Source organism: Bicyclus anynana, chromosome 9 (assembly GCF_947172395.1).
Source record: "Bicyclus anynana chromosome 9, ilBicAnyn1.1, whole genome shotgun sequence".
Lineage (NCBI taxonomy): Eukaryota > Metazoa > Arthropoda > Insecta > Lepidoptera > Nymphalidae > Bicyclus > Bicyclus anynana.
The window spans coordinates 972,004-986,807 of NC_069091.1; the positions used below are offsets into that span (position 1 = coordinate 972,004).

At 34.7% G+C, this 14,804-nt stretch overlaps 3 protein-coding genes across 3 annotated transcripts in view; 2 read left to right on the top strand and 1 right to left on the bottom strand.

Moving 5' to 3' along the window:
* The window catches only part of LOC112054274 (protein mothers against dpp), a 12,699-nt gene extending 11,955 nt beyond the window's left edge, over window positions 1-744 (bottom strand). Inside the window, exon 1 of the mRNA XM_024093979.2 lies at window positions 447-744. Within this exon, the coding sequence (XP_023949747.1) occupies window positions 447-554 (108 nt within the window). The 5' untranslated portion in view covers window positions 555-744. The remainder of the gene's footprint in view (window positions 1-446) is intronic.
* A 1,321-nt stretch (window positions 745-2,065) lies between these two features.
* On the top strand, window positions 2,066-12,684 carry LOC112054276 (stress-induced-phosphoprotein 1). Its single transcript, XM_024093982.2, has 7 exons — window positions 2,066-2,294; window positions 2,369-2,818; window positions 4,264-4,714; window positions 5,632-5,832; window positions 6,631-6,827; window positions 7,340-7,465; window positions 8,428-12,684. Exons 1-7 carry the CDS (start codon window positions 2,286-2,288, stop codon window positions 8,605-8,607), a joined length of 1,614 nt encoding a protein of 537 aa, XP_023949750.1. The 5' UTR covers window positions 2,066-2,285; the 3' UTR covers window positions 8,608-12,684.
* Window positions 12,685-14,067: 1,383 nt separating this feature from the next.
* Window positions 14,068-14,804, top strand: part of LOC112043214 (protein croquemort) — a 33,833-nt gene continuing 33,096 nt past the window's right edge. The window contains exon 1 of the mRNA XM_052883330.1: window positions 14,068-14,279. The gene's annotated coding sequence lies outside the window, so the exon portion shown is untranslated. The remainder of the gene's footprint in view (window positions 14,280-14,804) is intronic.

Sequence of the window (14,804 nt, forward strand, 5' to 3'; positions counted from 1 at the left end):
TATTACTGTAGATTATATTCCAAATTATATCATACAGAAGCAATACTAAAAGTTAAATAATTTTTAACTTCTGTGTAAATGTAATGTGATTTGATATATTTCTTTACAACAGAAATACATATGTATACTTTACTATTATTTGTGCATAAACATCTTTATATTATACAGATACAAATTATCATGGAGCTTACTTTCTTTTGAAGCCCCATTATACAAATTTCAAGTCAAGAAAGTATATTTTTTATATTTTTAGATATGTTAGAAATTAGATATATTACATTTATTAGAATTACTTTCCATTTTCAAGATGGTATACAGCAGTTTAATAATACTTTAGCGGCAAACCTATTTCTACACAGCATATAAGTCAAAGACAGGCGTTTAAAGGATAATTTACGATAAATTGTATTTTTAAGTTACTATTGGGTATTTATAAGTTTCTTTACCTGTTTCCAGCCCAACAGTTTTTTGACGGCAGGACTTGTGAATGAGAACAAGCTATTCAAGCTGGACATAGGTCCACTGCTTGAAGATTCTCCATCGTCGGTGTCCATGGTCACAAGCGTATGTAGGACCTCGATGAGTCACCAGGAGTTACGGGAACGCGCGACCCGTTAATGCTGTTAACACGGAAGCGGTCAATTTGCCATCGATCACCATTAATTCACTTGGTATTCCCCACTGTTCGCCAATTGTAATCACGATTCCATGCAAAATAGCGATTAGCGTGACATTAGCAGGAAACAGATAAAAATTAAAAAGTTGAAATTGTCTATTTAGTTATGGCCACAGAATAAATATGTACAAGGTATGCTCAGACCAACTCAGACTCATTTTAAAAGGACCACCTCGCTAATTGTTACTCCTCTGTCAAAATTATCAACGTTTTTTTTTTATCGAAAAACTGTTTTTATAGAATTCGATGTTCACATTGTTGTAATCTGAGTAAATAAGTTTCTTGGTAGTTTTTGTCGTGTAAAAAGCTCCAAATGCTGGTTTGTGTAGTTGAGTGGCATCATTTTCCATTGGCAAAAAAGGTCAACATCTTCTAGTTTAATAAAAGATAAAGTTACGTCTTATTTTTAAGTATTTATTCAAAAAGAATATACAGGGTGATTCGGTCTTTAGTGCGGATATTTTTTTTCGTGGTTCTGTATCATTAATAGAATATAAATCTACAAACAGTTCGATACATTTTATGTAATTTTTTTTTTTAATTTATGTCTCTAAAATAACAAAATAATGTACATATTATTACTAAACAAGATATATTCAGCTTAAAAGTGATCTGGTGACGTCCTTTAGGTATCAAACGAAAATAAAATAAACGCACAATAGGGTGACCCTAAAATTCTGTTCAAAAGTAAATAACTTTAGCTAACGATAATTTTGTTATTTTTGAGTTAAAAAAAAAAAGAAAAAATACGTGATCATTAAATTTTGTTTATGTACAAAATATAAAAATATCCGCACTAAAAAAATTTTCTTCCTGTATATTATAAATATATATTTCAATATATATATATTTCAAAAAGAATCTATTCGTCTGACGAACTCTAAAACATCGATCAAATAATCGATTAACGAATAACGATAAACTTTACTCGTTAGCTTGGATTCATGCCTTTTTAGTTTTATAATTTTTATGATTAAAGCATTGCCAACTTTTGTTAAATTCCCCAAATTCACTGGGAATACCAACAAAGTATAAAACAATAGTGGTTCTACGCGAGAGGTTTTTTGTTAATCTTCAAATATCCATCTATCTTCATAAAGATACTTTATAAAATTAGTGTGATTGTGATTGACAATTTATAATCCAAAAAAATCTTCAACTGATAGAATAATATGGCAAAGGCAAAGACCATTAAAGATAAAAACTGGACTAAGTAATTTTATTATTATTTTCCTTAATTTTTACAAAACTTGGAGAATTTGTTGGGATATTTTCTTTCCTCAATTTGGGAAATTTCTTAATTTCATTCTCCCTCTACGGGTAATTTCACTTAGATTTGTGGTGAATTAGAAAAACTAATGCTGGCAACGATGAGCTTATGTCAACTCAAATTCACAAAGAAGATTTACCCAGAAAATTCTCGAATTTGAAGTGTCAGTGTCGTTTTATATTTCTAATTCAGTGAATTTCAAGATTCGGTCGTTAAAGTAATTTGAGCATTGAACAAAGCGTGTGAAATATTAAAACATTGTGCATTGTTAAAGCAAAGTGCTAATCAAATACAGTGCAATTTAGCTAAATTTTATTATAAAAAAAATTAGCGTCAGTCATGGAGCAGGTAAGGTTATGCCGATTTCAGCTGTTTTGTGTAATTGCTGGATGACTAGTCTTAAAAAGACCTTAAATTTGCAGGTTAATAAACTAAAAGAGAGGGGAAACGCAGCCCTTTCCTCGGGGAAGTATGCTGAGGCTATTAAATATTACACAATGGCTATAGAGCTGGACCCCGAAAACCACGTTTTGTATAGCAACCGATCGGCTGCTTACGCGAAAGCGGAAAACTACAGCGCCGCGTTGGAAGATGCCAACAAAACAGTGTCTCTAAACCCTAAATGGAGCAAAGGTTATTCCCGAAAAGGCAGCGCTTTAGCGTATCTAGGCAAGCATGAAGAATCGATTGCAGCGTACGAGAAGGGTCTAGAATTCGAGCCTGATAACCAGCAGCTGGCGTCGGGGCTGGAGGAAGTGAAGAAGCAGGCAGAGGAAGCCAGGATTAGATTAGAAAAAATGTTTATTAAGTTACGAGCAAGCCCCAAGACTAGAGATTGGCTGGATGACCCAGAATATGTGGATATGATTAAGGTAAGTGTAACGTAAGATTAATGCTTGTGTAGATTTATAGGAGCTCTAATCTGGATCTTCTTAAGGAGAGAAGAGAAGGGATTTTATAGAAAAAATTGTTATCTTGCATCACATTTGCTTATAGTCAACTCACAGATAGGATATGGTTATCTATACTTGTAAACTAATATTATAGTGTGTTAAAGTTTGTGAGGTTGTTGGGGATAATCTGTGATTTTGATAATTATCATGAGCAGGAGCTATGCAGGTGGTGTATCGGCTAGTTGTCAATAAAGAGACTTAATTTAGCTAAAGCTTGTGATCCTCTGACTCTGCATTCTGTGCTTGGGGGTGGTGATTGTTGTTGATGTTCCAAAGCCATATAGGGGGGAGGGGGCAATATGTATTGCCTTAGAATCCATTGCTTGCTCTGGATTTAAACTTGGCACTTACAGTTAAAAAAAAATTTGCTCTCTAGTTGAAGAAATAGTTGAATATGGGTTGATAATGATGATATATAAGATAGTTTCAGACAGGCTCCAAATTAAATTCCGCCACTCTAGCCTAATGTGAATTGGCAGACTTCACACAAATAGAGAATTAAGAAAATTCCCAGATATGACAGTTTCCTTACAATGTTTTACCTTCACCTTTGAGAACTGATATTTAATTACTCAAAATGCACCTAACTTAAAGCTGAAGGTGCATGCCCTGCACTGGATTCAAACCTATGCCCTCCAATGTGAAGGCAGAGGTCATAACCACTGGGCTATCATGGCTTTACACAAATACCTGAATATAATTTTACTTTACCTAGTTAGATTTGATGCATATTTTAACCTTCAATTACATGAAGTTAATATGTAGCAACTGGTATTTTGTAAGACCTGAATAATGCATGAATAATAAGTTATTATAATTTCATTTGTTGGTTTAGTAATTTACACATTTAATCAAATGTGGCCTAAAATAGTTTGTCATGCCATAATAATGATCATTGTTCTTGAAAATAATAATTGAATGATAAGGAAATGATTTTGTGTTTATTGTTATGTCAATTTTCATAGTGTCCAAATTACTATTTATTCAAAATTCATTTATTTCAAGTAGGCTCTCACAAATCCCGCGGGAACCATAGATTTTTCCAGGTTGAAAAGTAACAGATGAGTAAAATCTATTTCCATTTCAAATTTCAGCCAAATTGCTAGTGTGAATAATATGACACTGACAAATAACATGGCCTTCTAGTGGTAAATAAAATTTCAAAGTTGGTTAAGTAGATCCATAGTAACACTACAAACACCACATCCCCCTGTAACACCACAAACTTTATCTCTTTATATTGTGAGTATTGAAGTATAATACTCATTCCTGTTTGTGGTTTGGTAATAAATTTTCTTTTAACAAATTTATAACTGGATTTAGACTGTGTCAATTTGTTACTGGAGTAATTTTTTTTTTTACAGAATATCAACCCATATGACTACCGAATGTTAGATTCCAAAATGGAAGACAGTCGCGTGCTCACAACACTGAGTGTATTGCTCGGTTTAGAAGAAACACCAATGGACGTAGACCCAACTACACCAGAAGCCCCAGCTCCAAAGCCCAAAGCTGCTGAAGAGCCAAACAAGCCAAAATATGAGGATTTACCCGAAAACCGTAGACAAGCGTTACAAGAAAAGGATTTAGGCAATGATTGTTACAAGAAAAAAGATTTTGACAATGCCCTTAAACACTATAGTAAGGCAATAGAATTTGATTCTACAGATATTACATTTTATACGAATATGGCCGCAGTGTACTTTGAGCAGAAAGAGTATGAGAAATGTATAAAAGAGTGTGAAAAGGCAATTGAGATTGGGAGAGAAAATAGAGCTGATTTTAAATTAATTGCAAAGGCTTTCACAAGGATTGGTAAGTGTGTTTTTTAAAACAGGTTTTACTTTTTTTTAAAAGGCTCACAACTTCATTCTTCATACTAGTGTAGTGTACATTTGGTACTACACTGCTCTAATCTAGGTTCATTTTTCATGGGTATATTTTAAAACTAGCGGACGCCCGCAGCTTCGTCCGCCCTTAGACCTCTTTAATCCAGCCCTTACAGTAGTATCGCTGTAAAAATGGAGTAACTTCTCCCATTTTCCCAACATTTCCCTTTACTGCTCTGCTCCTATTTATCGTAGCATGATAAAAAGTATACTATAACGTAAAAAGTATATATAAGTTTTGTTAAAATCTGTCAAGTAGTTTTTGTTTCTATAATGTACATACAGACAGACAGACAAAAATTTTACTGATTGCATTTTTGGCAATTTGGAAATACAATTCATTTACAGAATTGACCTCTCTACATTGAATGTTTGTTCCCTTAATGTACAGGAATGACAATAGTCCTTTCAAAGACTATGGATAGAACCCATGACCTCTCAGTTTTGAGTCTGGCAACTTTAGCATGGAGCAATTGACACTAACACACTCTTAACTGGCTTGGCAATAAATACTTTATTTTAAATAGATTGAGGATAAAAAATTTAATCTATATATATAAAAATTAATCTTAATATCCTGTGGTCACGCCATCACGCGTGAACGGCTTTACCGATTTCACTTTTTTTTTTTTTATGTGTTTGTTATAGTCATGAAAGGTTCTTATGATGGTAAAAATTTAAAAAATTGCTCGGAAAATTAGAAAGAGGGGTAGGGGTAGGGGTAGTTGAAAGTTTAAATCGAATTTCATTTCACGCGGACGAAGTCGCGAGCGTCCGCTAGTAAATTATAAAACACTTTCAAATCTAATTAAAAGTTAAATGTTATCAATGCTAATTCTACAGGTAATGCTTATAAAAAAATGGAACAATGGAAGTTAGCGAAAACATACTTTGAGAAGTCAATGTCAGAGCATCGCACACCAGAGATCAAGACTCTGCTCAGTGAGGTGGAGAAGAAGATTGTAGAAGAAGAGAGAAAGGCGTACGTTGATCCCGTCAAGGCTGAACAAGAGAAGGAACTTGGAAATGAATTCTTCAAGAAGGGTAAGTGTTTACAGCTTTATAAACACCTTTATCACATTTATATGAGTAGTAACACAGTGGAGTTTGAAATTTCAAAGAATTGTTGTTTCTGATTGTCAGTTTATCATATTTTGACTTCTATTTACATCCATTTGTTTATTCAGTCAAAATGACTTGTTGATTGACTCAAAATATCCTGTTCATGGACTAAGCCCTTTGTTTATTGAGTAAGCTTCACAATTACTTCTTGATTGGTACTTAACATCATTGACTCACACCTTCTTATTGATTGATTTTCAACATCTTGTTGATAGACTTTCAACTCCTTGTTGGTTGACTACCAACACATTGTTAAATTGACTATCAACACCTCATTAATCAACTCCAAATACCTTGTTGATTTATTCTCAACACATTGATTTCTCTTGACTTGAGTGGAAAAGGGGAGTGTTTGTTTACAGTCAAAGGCGCCTTTAACCCTACACACAACGTTCACAAGTGCGTGACTTCACTCAACACTGCCATTCTAGGGTGTTATTTTGGTTACAGTTTAATTTGTTAATTAAGTTGTCCTGACAAATGTTATGAATCATAACCTTTGTTCGACATTAGTTTTCTTATTTTTGTTATCACTTCTGAGTCTGCTAAAATGACTCACAACACCTTGTTAATTATTGATCCACAACCCTTTTTTGATTGATTTGCTATATCTTGTTAATTGACTTAAGGCCCTTTGTTTATTAAGTTGGTTGTTGATTAACCCATAACCCTATATTGATTGAATGCCATTACACTCCATTGATTGATTCCAATTTTTAGGTGACTACAGCACAGCAATGAAGCACTACACAGAGGCCATCAAACGCAATCCAGATGACCCCAAGCTGTACTCAAACCGTGCGGCCTGCTACACCAAGCTGGCGGCCTTCGACCTTGGCCTTCGCGACTGTGACACATGCTGCAAGCTGGACCCCAGGTTCATCAAAGGGTGGATCCGGAAGGGCAAGATCCTCCAGGTTGGTATAGATATTCTATTTTGTGATGAGAGTTTTGATTTGTTTGTAGTAGTTAGGTGTACATACAGGCCTCAGACTAATGTCAAAGTATATGATCAAAGATCTAATGCAATTGTAAAAAGTATAGAATTGATGTTTTATAGTTGTAATCATGTTTGTCTATTAAAGAGCTCTGTAAAAATACCTCCCTAAGTAGTTGAATGGTGTAGTAATAGTATTGAGATATATATAGCTCATAGCCTCAATAGCTCAACAATAAGAGTGGTCGAACTCATCATTATCGAGGAGTGGTGGTTTGATCCCCCAAAAGGAAAGGAATATTGGTCATATTATAAAAAAAGTTATGGCAAATATTCTTTTTAAAAAAATACCCACCAAATCTAAGCTCATTTTCCTCAGAAAATGACAGACTATTTTATTTGTGAATTTGGGTGAATACTTGTACTTCTATAATTTGTCTACAATAACAATCTTTCAACAATCTCTTGTTGATATCATTGTTCTATCCCCAGGGCATGCAACAACCAGCCAAAGCTCAGATGGCTTACCAGAAGGCTCTGGAACTGGACCCCAGCAACGCAGAAGCTCTGGAGGGCTACCGCGCTTGCTCCACACAGCTCAACTCTAACCCTGAAGAAGTAAGTTGAAGAGGTCTGAACTTTTTTGTACAAATCCCGCAGGATCCATGGTTTTTTGGGATGACAAGTAGTTGCTGTGTCAACCTCTTATTTTCTAGCAGAAGTCCTATTAAAATCCATTTGGCTTGAGAGATTTCTGGTATGGCTAAATTGATTAAAAAAGTGTTTGTTATAGTAACTAAATAACTCAAATAAATTCAAAGACACTCACTTAAATTTTATTTGTATAAATGTACAGTCAGTCAGTGTAAAACATTAAATGGGTTGAAGAAACTCATTAGTAAACAAAACATGTGCATCTTGGGATGCTTGACAGAAGTGATAACTTAAACTAATCGCTTTAATTAATTGAATTTAATAGGGATGATGACAGTTTTTTTTTAAATTGTACTAAAATTAAGAGTATAGGAAAGCAAAGTAACAGGATATCTGCGATCATTACTTTCAAAGCTACCAGGGATTTAAAGGGTCAGATTTGCGGCTCTGCCTCGGATCCCTGAACGCCCCATATATAATGGCACGATTTAATGACGTCATAGGTCGTAATGATCGTTAGATTTGTATGGGCGTTCAAACAAAATTACTAATATCTTTGTTATTTGTCCGTTTATGTTTATTTATAGTTCATTTATTGAAAAATGTCACATTTAATGTAAGGAAGTTGAAACTGTATGAATTTTCATCTAATTACGATAATCGATTTTTAATAGATTTTGAAATTTTATAATCTTATTTATTTTGCAAATATCCAGACAATCTTCGCTTTTTATGTATAAATTAGTTAACATTGACCTTATATACCTTAATATATTGATTTATATGATACGAATGTATCATATAAATCAATATATTCAAACCTAGTCATCATCCCCATTGTCTAACCAACCAACTTCAGCTGTGACACCCTCTTATAAGAAGTTATCACTTCAAAAGATGGTAACCTAAAAAACCGAATATTCCAGGTCCGCAAACGTGCGATGGCAGACCCCGAAGTCCAGACCATCCTGCGGGACCCGGCCATGCGCTGCATCCTGGAACAAATGCAGCAGGACCCCCAGGCCCTGCAGGACCACCTCAAGAACCCGGAGATAGCAGCCAAGATACAGAAGCTTCTCGAATCTGGTCTCATAGCCATACACTAACACCGTCACCGTAAGTTAGGGAACCTGGGGTATGTATCTAGGGTTCATTTATAAGTATGCGTTTAATTAGTTGTATACTTTTGTGTGTTGGATTATGAATTCTCGGTTTTCCAAAGATACCGCACCTTTGGTAAGAAAAGGGAATAAACCTTGCTTCAAATATATACTCACAATTCATATAGGCACAATTATCAGCCCACTTTAATATACTCGCGTCATATTAAAGTGGGCGGATACTTGTGCCTCTGAGTATAGTATGTGCAAAACTTTGAGTCTGTGCAATACACTAAAATAGATCCCAGTCGGATGGTAACAGACGGACAGACGCCAGTGACCTTATAAGACCTTATACGTTAGGAACCCTAATAGTTGTGCAGTCCCATGTTCCAATGTCACAACAGACTATAAATTTAGCACATACTATACCTTTTTTATCCAGTAGTAGTTAAACAAATGCCTACCTAATCTATCCTATCATTCAATCCATCGCAACAGGTTAGAGCTTGCTTGTTTTAAAACACCCATGTTGCAAGAATCAGGAAAGTCTTCGGGGGGGATTTATTCCTCCCTCCCAAAAAATAGTCGAGAAGTCTCGGTGATACCCCTGTGTCTTGAAGAGCATGCAACTATCACTTTCGGTCAATATTGTTAATAATTGATAGATTGTAACCAACTTCAAAAAAGGAGGAGGTTTTCCTAGTTCGTCAGAATCTTTCTTTTATCAAACAATTGCAGCTTGGTCGGTTTAAACACCAAATGTAAATTGATCCTTATCTTTGCCCTTTTCTTACTGAAGGTGTTGCCACAAGATAAGAGGACCGTTTTGACAAAACGGTTCTACGGCTGGTCAATAAACTAGCGAAATTAGATGTAATTTTGACACACAATATGTCAAATGTTATATTAATTATTATGATTTGAAAATGCTTGTCTTGATGTGATTCTCCCGGCAGTAGAACTATGCTTTTTACACCCAATTATTGATGTGTGTTTACATATGTAAGTATAGGTGCCGGCAAATAAGTTGAACCAAAATGAGTGTTGTCAGTGCAGGTACAATAATTATAAACACATGCTCTATGGTGGCCCACAAAGTAAAATAATCTTAAAGCTTTTAATTTGTCTACTAACAGTGGCGTGTTAGTGGTATATTAGAATAAGAAAAAATCAATACAACCAAAACATCATTATCATTAGAAATCCATATACGGCTGAATGAGAGGGGTTAGGCCAATCCACCACGCCCAATGTTGATTGGCAGACTTCACACACGTAGAGAATTAAGAAAATTCTCAGGTATGCATGTTTCTTCACCGGTTGTGTTGATGTTTTCCATGAAATGGAGCACCGTATTAATATGGTTACGCGTTACTGCGCATGGTTCAACTTATAGGCCGCCACCTATAATAATGTGGAAATGTAAACAAATACTGTAAGCTAAACCCTTGATATGTGCCTTTAGGGAACGTCGAATTGTGATTGAATTGGGGGATTTATCTTTTTATTGAATAAGTTTCACATCACAATAATATTATAAAGGCGAAAGTTTGTTTGCAACTCGAAGCCGTCTGAACCAATTTGGCTGTAATTTGGAATTGAGATAGATTATACCATTTTTTGATGTGGGGAAATCCTCATGGATGTCTCGCTATGGGAAAGCTAGAAGGTTATGTTGGATGTTTAAATTCAATCGCAGTTTGACGACTTCTCATTTTAATGGATGCACGCTCGTAATAAATAAATAATTATTATTTGTTTGTTTTGTAAGCAATTTGTTGAAGTGCGTGATTTAAAAAAAGAAAAGAAAAAGTTCACTAATGAGGTTTTCCTTCTCTCTATTAACGATTTGGATATTAGTCTTTAGCTCCGACCTCTCGCGCGTAGTACAGGGGTGCCGACAAAGAGTAATGAGAGAATGATAGTGGAATTCATAGACGTTGTAGGGGTATCCCCAGGGGATTCTTCGAGTGTCGAACTTAACCTCTATTTGTTTGATAATTTGACACTCAGCGGGTGAATGATCCCCTGGGGGTGCCCCTACAACGTCCTGCAATACCTGCCGCTTGTATAAAACTGCATGAGTCCAGCGAGGACCTACATCAAAGAAGCCACACACAACGGCCAATCACATGGCCAAGTGCTTTAACGGCGGCCCAGAAGGAAAAAGAATAAGAAAATGTATTTGCCGCCCCTATTGGTATATAGGGGCTGCAGGGGGGGTTGAAAATTACTGTAGAAGCGACTCTATCGTTATTTTTAACCCCCCCTGCCCCCCTGTACTGCGCGAGAGAGGACTGAGTTAACTTACGAAAAGCTCGGTATTAAGTAAAATTGAAACTTGAGAAATACAATGGGAATGTATACTATACAAGTATAGTGTTATTATATACTACAAAAATATAGTTTTAGTGATCTATTGAATTGGAATGGACAAATTTACATGTCTACACAGCCTTAAGGTATTGTTTTTTAAAGCTGTGACGCGTCCATGATTCATGAAACTATATTATACCATCAAAGATAAAGATTAAAATCGTCAGATATGCCAACGCCCGTTATGCCATGTCATTGTTACCTACTAATGCATTTATGGCCTCAGTGAGGCAATTAGTGGTAGCTTGTTTATTTGAAAGGTTCGGCGAAGGGCACTTTTATATCTCCGGTTGTAATCTTTGACCAAAATATCAATTTAAGCTTTATGTGTTACTACATAGTTACAGCTAACAAGGTTTGGTAGGATTATTGGTATTTTTATACACACAGACATAAAAAGTCACTGCTGTTGATTGTTAGCGAAGAAAGGCTTTATCCCGCGCTAGTATCTTGTAAACCATTCCAAAGTATGCTTCAATATAAATAAAAATGCTTTAGATCCATTTACACATGAGGATGTTTCATTCGCAGTCGAATAATCGTTTTACAAACGTATCGTAATGTAAATCGTGTCGTAAAGGATATTACAATTGTTTGCATTAAACTTTACAATGTCTTTAATGTCGTTATTGAATGTGGTATAGTCAATCTATTAAGGAAAAACCATTTGCATATTAATTAATTTTAGGTTAAAACTCATTTGATACAACGTCGGAGTATGCCCGACTGGTTTCGAATCCATATGGGGCCCTTAGACATAAGCTGGTTCTTGAAACGCGGGCGCGTGTTGAGGAGTCGAGGGGTGGGGAGTGAAGGTTCCGTTATCCAACGGTTCATGAATGTCTTCTTGATTGTACCTGTCTTGTAAACAAATCGAACCAACACTATCTTGCTCAAAGTTTGTTATTCGCCACATCGAACCAATATATCCATTTGGATATACCATTATATCCATTTGGATATACCATTATATCCAAATGGATATACCAATATATCCAAAAGCATATATTGGTTCGATGTCGAAGCTGTACAGACAAGCGTTTAATAGGCTTGTTGGTGTGTAAAACTGTGTGTCTGCAGCGGTAAAGCTCCTTCAGTTTATACACACAAATATGCATGGACTGTCATCTTACCAGTACATTCAAAGCCAAACGTGTTTCACTGAATAGATTGACTATAAAAATAGGGCAACATTCATTGAAAAGTTGTACCTATTGTATGATTTTTAATTCCAGTCAGATGACAAGTGCAACTGTCACTGAAATGTCATTTTACTGACTGGAATTATTAAAATCGTACAAGGATTAATCTTACATATGATTATTAATTCCAGTCAGTAAAATGACATTTCAGTGACAGTTGCACTTGTCATATTACTGACTGGAATTAATAATCGTATTAAAAGCTTTGGTAATTTGGTTCAGTACTTAATGAAATTTAATTTTCATGATAGTAGGTAATAAGAGTGTAGCTAATATTTTTTTTTTTGTTGTCCCTTTTATTATCTTGTACGACTTTCTCGTATTGTATTGGATAGATTGGGAGTGAATTATCTTGTGTGTGTAAATGGCTCTATTGTAAAATAAAACTTATTTTATATGTTTGTTTTTAGGAATTCTATGTTTATTTGAACTATAATGCAAGTATATGGCCTGCATGTGCGATTTTGTAATTTATTCAATAAACAAATATTGTAGGCATAAATTTGTTTTTTTTTAATATCCCTTAACCCACACTCTTGTTAGACTAACCCATATTATATTACAATTTATAAATTCAATGGTATACCATAGAATTATATTAGGTACTCCGTACCGACTTAAATCTATGATTTCATATCAGACACATCAATCTACATAGGTATAGTACGGTAAGTATTTTCTTTTATTGGTACACCTTTTGATACTTGTTTATAGATATTTATATAGACTTGTTTATATTATTATTGTGGTAACCGTAACGCAAGGACAAAGCTAGAACTCCGGCTGACTATTCCTGAGAATCTGCACTGCCAATCTCTACGATTGGACCTGGCCCAGTGTAAAATGCACAGACTTTGAGGACCGAAGAAAGATGATCGAGATGGAGGTATTGGTATATAGGCACATGAATTTATAGGTTTATCTGAATTCTGAAGACGGAAAAGAATCTTTCAACACGCCACTGTTCTACTATCGCATGACGACCAACTGACCCAAGGTGGTGTTGAATTTATTGTCCGCAAGTCGGTATCCGTTCCGGCGTCTGTGTTTCCTGACATGTATAATTTGTGCACCTTCAAGGCAAGAGTAAATAGGCATCTTCTAGGCAAGCGCGCTTCATCTTAGACCTCATCTATGCTTTCCATCTGGCTTGATTGTGGTCATGCGTAAGTAAGTACATAAAAAAAATAGTCGTGAATAACATTGAGAATAGAACATGTAGCGTTTCCTGTACTTCGAATTACCAAACGTTTAAGGGTTTACAGATTTACTCTCCAACCTCTATCTTATATATGTATCAAAAGCTCATCAAGCCTTTATGTGCTTTGAACTCATAGTACAATACATATCAGTAAGTGTACGACTTGCTTTCGTATTTTTATATTATATGACTATGATACTATGATATTGACTTATTATTCAGAGCTCGAGACCAGCAGGCTTATATGCGTCCTACGACATTTATCTCTTGAAGACAAATCGGACTTCTTGGACTTGGACTAATTTATTCTTCGAATCGACTAATAGCGCCGAACCGGAAACGATCCGTTTAATTGCGCTGTGACTAAAGACAAAGCGATAATCCGGTTCGAGTCGAAATGTCTTCAACTTCACGAGATAATTATTAAGTGTCGCGCACAGACGAAAGCAAGTAAAAAAACACATAACGTTAAATTATCAAACTAAAACTTTACATTGTTGTTTCATAGGCTTACCCGGCTTACTTTTTGGATTTTTAATTTAAGTGAAATCTGTAGGTGATATTTTTATTTTAAAAGAGCAAGAACTCAGAGATGTAAGTATTTTATTAAAAAAATATGGTTGTCATTGTCATTGTCACTGTTATTTTGATTTGTTTTGTCAATTGTCATTTCAATTTTCAATTTTCATTTGTTGAGTTTTCGTAAATATTTTGTTTGGGATGGACGAGAGATTTGTGAATATCATTATTTAATGTGCATTTATTGTATAGATAGTGCTGTGTACAAAATATTTATGAGAACTGAATATTTTATTTAATTTCTATTATGTTTGGGTTAACATAATTTGCAAATTAAATTTAAATTGAATAGAAGTGGCACAATATTTAATCGTAACGTAAGTAAACAATTTATAAATATGATTATAGTATGAAAGACAAGTTTTCTTTGTTTTATATTTCATACTAAATATAAAACAATAACTACAAAATTTTTAATACTTATACTAAGAGTTATCTGCATATTTCAGAACATTCTATTTATTTGTGTTTCTAATCAGAATATTTCATTAGTTTGATGGGAAACCGAATGTAAGTTATATTTAAAAAGGTTGCTACATCAGTGAAATTGCAGGGCCCAAAACAACATATTTGAAATGAAATATAAAACAAAGAAAACTTGTCTTTTATACTAATTCTATTTCATTTCAATAGACACATTCAACAGACACACAGAAAGAGAAAAAGACTATTTAAAAAGCCTATGAAAAATATTCTTTTAAAGAGAGAGTGAATATTGTAAGATTTTTTTTGTATGTGGATTACAAGACAAGAAATAATAGGCAAGCAGTTACTATGTGAATTATTTTGAGAATGGCCTCTGCTGACTGTTTGTATCATCAAGTGTATATTATACTAGCAGA

What these genes read in the sequence shown, in the direction of transcription:
- LOC112054276 (XM_024093982.2), top strand. An exon ending in AAATGAATTCTTCAAGAAGG is followed by an intron (nt 5,833 to 6,630) that starts GTAAGTGTTTAC and finishes TCCAATTTTTAG; the next exon opens with GTGACTACAGCACAGCAATG. An exon ending in TCAACTCTAACCCTGAAGAA is followed by an intron (nt 7,466 to 8,427) that starts GTAAGTTGAAGA and finishes CGAATATTCCAG; the next exon opens with GTCCGCAAACGTGCGATGGC.